Source organism: Battus philenor, unplaced genomic scaffold, assembly GCF_028537555.1.
Source record: "Battus philenor isolate CCGP_79_NKW_IND1 unplaced genomic scaffold, ilBatPhil1.0.hap1 SCAF_9, whole genome shotgun sequence".
NCBI classification, from domain to species: Eukaryota; Metazoa; Arthropoda; class Insecta; order Lepidoptera; family Papilionidae; genus Battus; species Battus philenor.
The window spans coordinates 4077301-4090027 of NW_027181759.1; the positions used below are offsets into that span (position 1 = coordinate 4077301).

Sequence of the window (12727 nt, forward strand, 5' to 3'; positions counted from 1 at the left end):
TATTTATTCGTTTAACCAATAGACCACTTTGGGACCACTGCACGGCAAAGGCTTTTTTGGAGGTATATGCCATAATCGCCTCGCTTGGCATGCAGGTTGACGATTGCAATCTTTCGGAAATTTTATTTGTGAATAATGGCAATCCTATATAATTAATGCACAAAGTGTTAATTATACAACACTGAGACCGGCAAACCAGTCTCAATCCTTTATTGCCGAGCTACCACTGCTTGTGGTATGTAGGTTTTACCACTAATGTATTCAATATATATAAAATATATTTTAGTTTTCTTCTCGAACTTTATATCTTGAAGACATATAAGAATCCTTTCCCTGTCAGTGACTATTGCTTTCAGAAACTGCAAGCTGTTATTACTATTTGATTCACAAAATACACACCAGAGCATTAGCACTAAACACAATAATCTAAGATTAAAAAGTCTTTGAAAGACTTAAAGTAATATTTACTAAGTAGGTATGTTCAACAGTGGATGTTTCACGGCTGTAATGACGATGACGAAGCTAAAATTCTAATCTATTTTTCACCGGCAGTTTATACTCATTTAACAATATAATCTATAAAAAATATAGACAGAAAATAAAAAAAAACTCTGTCAAAAATAGCAAATTGGTCAGATTAATACGAGGGAATAACGACAATGGGGAAGAAGCAAGTGATGTGTCCAATTAGCGACGAGGGATTGCTCCCAACAAAAGGTCAATGTTTCAGATTTCGTGATGATTTTAGCTTATTACGGCTATTCAACACATTGTCTCCCCCGACCTCAGAACGTTTTCGTTTGTTATGTAAGTTTGTGTTGCGTTACACACATCGCGAACAGCGGAGGCGTATAATTAAGAAAAGCACAATTGTGTGAACGTGACACGATGCGCGATTTAATGAAGTAATTTTAGCTTTTTAAAAAATAACATTTCCCATACTATGTTTAGTTTGAAGTTAATTTCTTTGTTATTAATAAAGATTTCAGTTATTTATTTTAATCAATTTAATGTATAAATATTTTACATGAGTTTTTACGTGAGTAGGCCGCTTTCAATATTCGGATTTCTACGGGAGGGAAATATATATCCAGGAGTGGACGTCTGAAATGATCATGCAATAAATGAAACGGTTCCTCAAACTTAAATTTACTGTGACGTCATTTACGCTTTGCCGTTGCCTTCCGATCCTACTCTCTTCTGGGCGTTGTAATAATTTTTAATTAAACACAAACAACTTAAAAATGTTAACAGTTTTAGGTACATACAATGAGAGGAGATATTATAATGGAACAATTAATTCGTACAACAATGATAAAATGTAATTAAAGTTTAAGTTTGTATCAGAGATTAACTAATGGTAATCCATCCAAATGTACCAGACAGTGGCTTTTGAGACGCTTGGTCTTTAGACGATGATTTAATCTTTGCGCCATTATTTATGCGTTTATGTATATAAATACTTTGTAAGTTTCGAACTGTTGACCCAGAGATATAGTTAATAGAAGATACAAGGGACATGGCCCTTATCCTAAACCTTATTTTAGGAAGAGAGTCTAAAGATAGGAACAGTGGTAGCGTAGCGGTAGACGACTGAGACTTGCGATTCTAAGTCACAGGTTCGATTTCTGGAATACAATCTAACATAATTCACACTTTGTACATTAATTATATCGGATTGCCACTACTCACACATAATTTTCTAGAGTATACGTAGCAGCGTCCTCTGCGTATATAATACCACACTGCGATCGCCAGCCCGCCTGCCCAGCGTGGCGATTATGCTATATCCTCGCATAAATACCTTTGGGGAATCTCGGGAATGTCTCACTGTGGGCGTCTATGGGCTGAGGCGACGATTGGGCTATTTGTGAAATGAGAAAACCCCATGACACGCGTTTATTAACAGTTTATTTATTTTCCGTTGTATCGAAAACATCTGAGATTACTCGACTGACTGATTTTTGTGTTAGAACTTCAAAAAATAAACTAAAGAGTTTTTGAATGGACGATGAAAATCAAATTTTTTTCAAAAGAGGATTTATATTAAAAAAATGTAATTTTTCATTGACTATATCAGCTTTTAGCGACAAAGTCAAGATCACGAAAAGTTTTTGGATACGGGCAGCGAAAGACAAATCATTGTTTCGATCTTCGGACTGTCATAATAATGACTTAATTGATTCAGAGTGAATTTATAATACATATTTCAAAGCTAACAATGCTTTATAAATAATAATGTGTGTACGTGAGATATTTAAACCACTTATAGTTTTTAATTTGCTAGATACACAATCGACATAATTTTATCCATAACACAATAAAATGAAAACACGCTCGATGAAAACAAATACAATATTTTATAATTTTCATTGTGTTTCTCTGATAAAGTTGTTTTTACAATGTTACTATTGTAATCGGTACCTACTTTACATTAAGACTTTGGGAATGCTATGATATTTGTTTTTAACATGCTTAAGTTATTTTTTTTAATTCAATGCTAATGCTCTAATACTATACTATAGAGTAGTGTAGTACCTATACAGTACATATGTGACAAATAAAAGAAACGATATTTCATTAAACTATTGTTTTTATTAATAATTATCGGAATTAGTGAGCGGTATACGGAAAAGGATGTTAAAGATATATTTTAAAACATAAAATAGTAAACCAAAAGTCATTTTCGTTTATAACCTTACTGAGAGTGTTGGAATAACATCAGCCCAAACTATTTTTAAGAATGTTTTGTGTCTCAAACGCATTAAGTTTCGATTAATCGAAGTCATACTGCATTGGTTCTTCGCGAATTTTTTGCCAAAAACTCGACTCGTATCATTTAATTTGGCCCCGTGCGACTTTTGGCTATTCAGAAAACTCAAAAGGTCATTGCCGGGACTTCGTTTTGACACAATTGTGGAGATAAAAATCAAATCGAAGAAAGTCTTGAAGGTTGTACTCGAATTTGACTATTCCGACTGTTGCGAGGACTGGAAAAGGCATTGGCAAAAGTTTGTTTTATTGGACGGGGAAACTTTGAACGCGATAAAATTTATTCGGAAGAATAAATAAAAAAAAATCTCCTTTTTGATCACAGTACACACACACACACACACACACATACATACATATATATATATATATATATATATATATATATATATATATATATATGTATATACGTTCTGAAAGTTTTCAAGACGCAATTACTGCTGTTAATTTTTTTGAAATATTACTACTATGATCTATGATCGGCCAATGTTGCTTAATAAAACTACTTACATCTTCAGGGGTACATTAACGGGATTATCGTTTACTTAGCTATCTTATGTTGTGACTTTAATCTTGATTATTTATTATAAATAATTTTGCTCTGTAACAAAAACTACATAATGGCATTAAGTAGGCCTTTACAAAATTTGTAAAAAAGGCGGATAAATAAATAAAATAGATGACGGATGACGTCAGATATACAAAATACTTCATATATTTTATGCTAGATATATTTATAGCAAAAAATATATGAAGGTTTTTGTATGTTTGTTTGCAACGTTTGAATAAAAATTGGTTCAAGACGTGAATTTTATTTAAAAAAAATAACTATAACGATTCTGTGCGATCTACTTCGTTCAAGCCGCTGAAATTAAACATCAGAATAGGTATTAATCATGTCATATTTTGCTTTAACATTTTTACTATAAATATTTAGCTGATGCTATACCAAAAGATGTCAACAATTTCTTCCAGAAGGTACAGCAACTCATAATAAAACTATATGTTAGATTGTCTTGTAGGTGCTTAAAGCGACATTTATTGCCCGTCCTAGTGCAGTGATGTGGGATCAATATTTCAAATAACGTATTGGTATACATAATTATGTGCATATTGGCAATTGCAATAAAAAAATTACCATGTCATTTTCTTTTGGTTTTGACTTTTTAAAAAAAAAAAAACATTTACCTGTACGATGTAAGCACCAAAAACATTTCACCTACATCGATCAGTATTTGTCGGAAATTTTAAAATGTATAATTTAAAAAGTAAATAATAAGAAATTAAACCCACAATGATATCATCTGTTGTCACAGTTGAAATCGTGTTGTAACAATTTTTACTCCTTTGTTTGAGTCACTCCCACGGTAGACGGTGAAATGGCATTTCTACACAGCCACAAACAATAATATGATTGTTCTTAATTTCTTGCCGCGACGGAAAGCTTCACCATTGATGTAAGAACGATATTACCGCAATGTTACACATCTAACACAATGTCCGGGCAACTTTGTGTCCCACAGGTCGTGGGCTCGAATTTACTCCCTTAGATAATAATCGAATTATCCTTTGCTAGTACACACTTTCGCTTACGTTACCTTATACAATTATCATAAGTTACATTTCAAATTTATTCTTCCGGTTTAAGTTTATACTGTGTGTGACATTTGTTAATTACTTAAACTTAATAGCTCTTCACTCAAACAAAATGCTTTAAAACATATCGATGGTTGATAGCATTCTGATAATAATTACCAATTAACTTTTTATATAAAATTAAGGTGTGTAGGTAAATAGATATAATGTTTATCCGATATACATTTTTAAAAAATATTTTTTTAATAACGCAAGTTGTGGTTGCCTGTAATTAAAACAGAAAATTATATCTGTATTTTTAATTTGCTTTGTATTTGTATGTAATATTTTTAATTTTTGTAAGCAATTCTTGATAAATAAAGAAAAATAGAATACAGTTTTTACACTAACTTAAAACAGTAAACTCAATGTAATTGGCGGTAAAATTTGGCAACACTGTTAGCCAACATGCAACCGAAATTAAGTTTCACACCTAGTGTTTCAAGTGTTAATTGTTCAATAATATTTTTTTACTTATTACGTTGTATAATTTATGACCCGTGTGTTTTCATGCGAGTGACACTATTGTTGCATAGTGTTCTGTGAGTTTTGAAACGATTCTCCTAATTAGTTGTTTATACGATCATTGCAATAAAGTATATCTAATGTGACTCAATAGTTATATTACATTGGATTTCACTTACCTAAGTCAGGGCATATACAGTTCCTACTAATTCAATTACTAATTGTTATTTTTTACTTCATCATCATCAGCAAGACGTCCACTGCTGGAAATAGGCCTCTTTTGTGAAATATATATACATTCGATAAGTCCTTAATATGGAAAAATATATATTTTTTATTATGTAAATTCAGTGCAAAAGTTATTTAAATATAAATAAATTCAAATTAAATACTCAAACAACTTTATTACACTGTGTACTACATTATAATGTCAATATATAAAAGGATTTTAAATTATTATTACAAATGCGTTACAAAAATAATTCCGGTATTTTATATAATTTGATGGAATAATTCCATATAAACAACACAATCATGATCATCATAAAACGAACTAGATAGCTATCGCGATATTATACACGCACATACAAAAAACTATTTTAAATTGATTGTTTGTACCTATTTGTATCTTGTACAAGAATCTTTATGTATATTCAAATACAACAGTATTCATTTAATTTCATATAAATTATTTTGAAAGAATCATAGATATTAGAAAATCAAATGTAACAAAAAATATAACACTACTATTAGTGAACTTTTTTAACTTTTTCATTTGTATCGCATTAATAAGCATAGAAAAATCTATCAGGTACCCGTGTACCGAATAACAGAACGTTGTGTTTAAATACATTATAGACTGTAAGCACTGAAAACCTTTCACTTGCTAATAGCGTGAAGGCGAATGACACTCACTCCATCACGTCAGGCGGACGAGTCTGAATGTATTACAGCGGATTAAACACGCGACACGATTACACAAGGAAACAATATTTACTCTATGCTTTGTAACCGTAATATCTTTATTGCACTTAAATTTATTTTAATAAACAGTCATATGTTAAAGTTTAAGACGTCTCAATTAAAATTTCAAAAGGCAAAATATGTTATAAATATGTATGTATTAGTTGTTAACATCTAACCAAACTCATTATTTATTAGTAACCAGGAAATAGCAAACAACTGAGTCAAGGTTCAACCCTCTCGAGCACCCTTAACACTTAAATGCATTATGATGAAAAAATGCAACATACCACTTAAACGTAAAATGAGTTCTACATTTAAAAGTAAGTGCATCGTGTTGTTTGTCTATAGCATAAACTTTTTTTTAATAAATATGTATTTTATGTATATATATATTTTATATATATATATATATATATATATATATATTTATATATATATATACATATCCCTGCATTATAGTTATTGGTTGTGCTGTTTTTCATGCATTTAAGGGTTAAGTACAAATGTTAAACTCATGTTGAATTACAGCCCAGCCTTCTACCTCGTCACTACATGGAGCGCACGCCTAAGTGATTTGAGAACTTGGCGGCCTTCAAATCCGGAGATATAGCAAGTGATGTAACGTCCCAAGAAGTTCATGAAGGAATTTTCAAGTTATATAAACGAGGATACATTCAAGCACACGAAATCTATAATTACGAAAAAACCAAGTGTCTTTTGACGTCGTCTTTACGCCGAAAAACTATCTCTTGGTGAATTGCTAACTTAATTTTCCTAATCCAGTAGCCTAATAGCTTTGTGTAAAGGCTCGAGTCGGGGCTTTTGAAGAAGTCTTTTCTTCTTTTGCATCCTGTCTACTCAAACGCACGAAGAAGTAATATTACTTCAATTTAAAATATCATAACATAAATAACAGGTTTTAACTAATGCTCATTACGAAATGTTTTGTAGGTTTGCCAAACGTTTTATGTCTTATTAGTAACTTTTAACTTTTATTTCAAAAGTCAATACAACAACTGTCTAAACATGTGTCCACGTATAAATGTGCATTTTGGTTAAAGCCAACGCAACTATTTTTCTAAACGGTCAATAACAGCTACATACATACACAAGATGTATTATGGATGTGTTTTCATCGCCGGGAAATACTACACATTGACAGAATACAAATGTGTGTGTTGTCGTTTTTATTAGACGATGCGTTTTGAATAGCTGGTCCCGGGGATATCAATTAGAGATAACAAGACAGTCCACCCTCCCTGATAATGCCGAGTTTGCGATATTCCGTACAGAGATCGACGTATTGATGGAACTAAATACTCTTTTAAAAATACATATTTACACTTATTTTCCGTATTTTTTGTTGTATCAACTCAAGAATATACCATTTATTTAAGCTATGTCAAGTGTCATAGTCGTTATTTTGGACAGATACTGTCGTAATTTTTTTATCTTTGTACATTTTATGACTGTTTGCAAGTTAGTTATTTTATTATCGAGGAGCTTAAAACAATGATATTACTGACACAACTTTAAACATAAAAGAATTAAGAAAACGGCGTGACGAGTGAATGAACAGGTGATTCGATCAAAAAATTGACAACATAATCCTAACAAATTAAAAAAATATATTAGCGACACAGTGGAATGGCAAGTCAAAGTGACAGTGGGTAAGTCTCATAGCGTGCAGAACCGATCGTCGCTGGAGCCTTTAGGTTCTACAGTGAGGACCTTGGGCCGACAAGAGAAGCGTAAGACGTCAAACCACAACACGGCTGCCAGAAACTTGTCTTATGGGAAATCTATAGTGGACGTTTTACGACTGAAATCGTGATTAATTTTCTATCCTCTATATAATTTTATTTATTTGTTTAACTTTTGTTATACAACAAAATAAAAACTACACCAGTTCTTTTTTTAATAAGGCTGTAAAAGAAATAGAAAATTGATAGACAAGTTTAATAAACATTTTGGTTCCGTTTACCAACCAGCTTACAGGTGTTATTATTTACTGCCTGTGATAGAAGGCACAGGCAGTTATAACCATTCATAGCGAATTTAATTAAAGTGTAGGATGGCACGACGGCGCAGTTGCGGTAGGTTGTTCCAAGAATCCAATACCTGGACGTAATTGTAAACCAAGGCGGACAATGCATTATGATCGGAGGCGAAATCAAGTTCAAAGAACTGTCTGACCATGTACCACTTTGTTACTTCAATTGAATCCCACGTAAATGTTGTAAGATAAAACCGGAATCTTATAATTATTACTTTGTGTGTTTTATTAACCAATAATTTTACTATTGAATAATTATTTACGAAAATTATTTATTCATATACAGGATGATATAGTTTATTTCGCTGCCTATAAATGTATGGTACATCCTAATAAAAATCAACAGTTTCCTAAAATGAGAAAAACTTTTCTTAAGATTCCGATTACTTTATTATCTTTTATTAATATTAACTATTTTTTATTATCTGTCCCTGCAGAATTTTTACAGCTAAAATTATTGGCATGTCACATTCTAATAAAAAAACTAAATTGATGCAACAAATTTAAATGATTGCTTTATACAGGCTGTTTGTAAAAGTAAAAGCTTTCAAGTTTTTTTGCTGTCAAATGAGGTATATATTCACTCCTTTAAAGTTACACCTATAACGAACTATTTGCGAATATTTCCCGTAGCTCGGGAAATCTATTGATTTCAAGGCTCACGGAAAAAGCAAAACGGCGATAACTTTTATGCCAAAAAATGCTTCCGAAAAAAGAATACACAAGTTGCGATGAAAGCTAGCGATGATAAATAACAAGTAAAAAACGATATAGCTAACGTTGCATCGTTTTTTCATTCATGCGAGAAATATCTTTGTAATTACGAATACAAAGGTAAAACGTACGGGATAATTGGGTTCAAAAGTTTATTTCATTTGCAATTAATTAACGTATGGTCCGGCCTATCCAAAAATAAAAAATATAGCAAGAAAAAGCGTTTTCAAATTTGGATTGTAATATTTTAAAAGTTATTGGTCTGTATTCCAACGGTTTCAGAGGGATCACTTTATATAAAAAAGCTTTAAGGTCAAAAATATGCTATATTCACCTCTTTAAGGCCTTCACGCCTATAACCTATCACCTGTATAAGTTGATAGTGAAATGTTTATATAATAGATTCAAAATGCTAAAAATAAAGGTCACTACATCTCTTACAATATTGAAGATGTAATTTAAAAAAAAAATTACCGACCAGTTATACGTTCATAAATAAACTGTTACAAAAACCTCTTTTATTAACGTATGCTGCGCCGTTAGTGCTATTAAGGAATCAATTAGTCTTAACGCGTTTTTGATAGTAACACGTATTTTTTAGAAATACGTTTTTGAATTATTCGTGGATAGGTAGTTCAGAAATAATAAATAACATGATAGATACTACGAGACGTGATAGCCCAGCGGTAGGGGACTGAGACTTGCGATCGTAGGTCGCGGGTTCGATTCTAGGAACACAATCCTTTATAATTCACACTTTGTGCATTAATTATATAAGATTGTCACAACTCACAAACAAGTTTTCAAAAGACATAATACTACAACACAATATAAGTAAGAAAAAGCGTTTTCAAAATTCAGATTACTTATATTAAAATTAATTATTGCTTATTATCCGATCCTGCATATATATTATACCATACTCGCACGCACGCACGCTCGCATGCATGCACACACACGCACGCACGCACTCGCACGCACACACACACATATATATTGTGAGCGACTGTGTCCGGATTTACAGCACACTCCAGTTTTATATATTAAAGGTATATCTCTGTATTATATAATATGATAAATTTAAAAAGTGTATTAAATAAAATTTATAAATAAACTAGTATAACATGAATTATTTTTAAGTTATAATTAAGCCTGGCAATGAATTGTTCCGCTACGGTATTTGAAGATACGGCGTTTTAGAAGTATGAAAAAACAACAACAAACAAGTATAAAAAAGAATAATAAAAAATTGCAGAATCAAAGAAGAGGAAAGAGAGATCATACGAAGAATGATAGAAGAGTACAGAAATAAAAGGAAAAGGTAATGAAAAAAAGACATTAAAGAATATCAAACCCTGTCCTACAACAAGAAAGAGATATTTTAGTTTGATCTACCTTTCTTCTTCTTTCATTCTGCAATTTTCTATCATTCTTTTTCATATTTATTTCCGTTTATTAATCGCCGCACTTCCTCCGCCTCGTTCCTCAAATATCACAAATCTGAGTTATATCACATTTCTTCACCTTAATTTATATTTATTTAATGCTATTTTATATTCTTATTTAATAGGCTAATTTATTACGAATTACCACAATTTATCAGTTTCCAGTTTTTATTTTATTTACCTAACATTATTTTGGGTTTTTATTATTAATTCCTAGTTCTTTTAATCCTAGTTTTATTTTTAATAATACGCATTAATTTAAAACATAATTAGAAATATTTAATATGAATGTATATTTTTAAATCTTGTTATAAATACGTATGTCTAAACACATTTTTATCACATAATCCAAACAACACTACGGATATCTGCTTGTGGTAAAAGCATGGACTCCTCCAGGAATACAATAACGCTTATGAATAACGGTTTGATAGCTAATATAGGATTCCCAGAGGTAATGTAGTATAGGTTATTGGATACCTAGTGTTGGTAACACCGTTTTTTTTTTAATTCTATTTATGTGTTTGGCACAATTGTGTTTTCCGCTCTTTGTTCTACTGTTATAATGACTGTATGTTTCGTATCAGTGGCAAATAAATTTATAAGTACAGCAAAACAAAAAATCCTGGATAGAGCGCCCAGCAATGAGTTCTATAGAACTAAAATTATTCCTGGTTTCATTTACAGAAATCTATTTTCTGCGTTAAACTATGAAATAAATACGATCAATTTGGCTTGCATAGACGTTTTCAATTCAGAAGAATTGTAAATTCACACAAGATCAATTAATACCGGTATAAAGAAGGAGTACATACATAGCTAGTGCAATTTTGGGCGTACCATTATCAAAAGGTGGCATACGCAATAGCGACATGCCTGGGTGCTTTTATTTTATAAAGTGTATAGTACATATGAAACAGATGTGTAGATAGGCATACAAGACGTACTTGCTGGTAAATGGTTGGATCCTTTAATATAAAGTGTAAAAAATCATTTCACAAAAAAAAATTGTAAAAATATTTTTTTTGTTAAGTCACGATAAATCTTACGTATGAATGTACTTAACTATATAGGATATTTGGTATTGTTTCGTGTATCATGTGGTAAATGTAAATACGTACTGAGATAAGACGGCGACAGAGGTGACTGAGGCAGCTTCCTTTCCTTGGGCGGTGTGCTGTATACAAATGCGTGGTTGACGCAGCCGTGGGTCTCGGTCACTCCCAGCTCACCATCTGACCCCCTTCTTGTTCGTCTCGGCGCAGGCACTTCGACCATAGACTTGGCCGACTCCGACTTGCCAACGATTCTTAATTTCTTTTTCCCTTTATCTTTAATCGGCGAATGGAAATGTAAGATGGCAGCCGCTTTCGGTGGCACCACCTCCGGCACCAACAATTCTTTCGCGGATATACTCTTTTGTTTTTTATTCATAAATAAATCACTAAATTTCGCCTTCTCCACTTTTCTATGTTGCTGCGGCTTCAGCGTTAAATCTATGTTACCGCTTTTTCTCCGTTGCTTCGCGGGTTCCGACTTTCTTTTCGCCATGATTGGTGTTTTAGATTTATATGTACCCTCGATACCCGTATAAGCGACGTAGTAGTCTTTCTCGTTCCAGATATGTGTTGTGAAAACGACGTCTCGTTTGATTTCTGTATCATCCGTCCCTCCTTCTTTGGTGGATCGCCAACGGTTGCCTATCAATCGTAGGGAAGCGCGGACGGATCGGGTCCTGCGCAGGCCTCCTTGTTCCCTCTTGAGCTTATCGAGGAGGGTCTCCATAGCCCAGCGAGGGGTGAGGCGCGCGGGGCCGTGGGCATTGCACGTTGCTGCCGACTACTCGCACGCTATTCACTCGAACTATAGTTACGTGAGTCGTTGCTTCCGACGTTCACTCGAAGCGGCGTCGGTCGGCTGAATGCCTACAACAATTCAACAACTATTAAGACAGCGCAACTCGGGCTTGTACCGCGCTCCTGTAGAACGGACGCGATCCTTTGAGAAACTGCTCCGATTTGCACAATCTTACAATTTGATAAGATACGTATGTTTGATACGTCTGTTTAAAGAACGTATGTCACTGACTCTGAGATTTCGTTGTATAATGATAAACGTAAAGGACGCATTTAAAATAGTTTAATCGCCGATTGGGTACAAGTAGTTTCGAACTGGCGGCTGTTGCAACATATATCTCGGACAATGTTGGTAGGTGATTTACGACACTACTATCGTACGCTTTGTACGCGGCTACCACGGCGACCCGCTTTGATCAAACTTACCTCATATATCACTTAACGAAATATGCAATTACGAACACGCTGCGTGCTTTGATTTAAGGTCTGTTAAAATAATTTTAAATCATTGCGAATTACGAAATTTACTGTGACAATACGTAATTATTTAAGGAAATTTCATCGCAAAATATTATGTGTTATACATAACGGTATGCGTTTAACATACAGTTTTGTTATCTTTTCCTCTTTTTGGATTAATTAGGCTAATTAAAACAATTAACCCATAATATGACGTAATGAATATCTTTAAGCACGAATTATATAATGATAACCGCATATGGTAGCCTATGTCATAAAATTTCGTCTACCGATAAAAAGCGCGATACTTATGCAGAATATACCAATCATCGATGTAAATGCACATGTAAATGTATTTT

General features: G+C 32.8%; 1 protein-coding gene across 2 annotated transcripts in view; it reads right to left on the reverse strand.

Annotated features, from left to right (window-relative positions):
• The window catches only part of wake (wide awake), an 80853-nt gene that overhangs the window by 31659 nt on the left and 36467 nt on the right, over positions 1–12727 (reverse strand). Inside the window, exon 2 of one of the 2 annotated variants that reach the window (XM_068776081.1) lies at positions 11175–11978. The exons of the other annotated variant lie outside the window; for it this stretch is intronic. Coding sequence (XP_068632182.1) covers positions 11175–11838 — 664 coding nt within the window. The 5' untranslated portion in view covers positions 11839–11978. The remainder of the gene's footprint in view (positions 1–11174; positions 11979–12727) is intronic. 2 annotated transcript variants of the gene reach the window in all.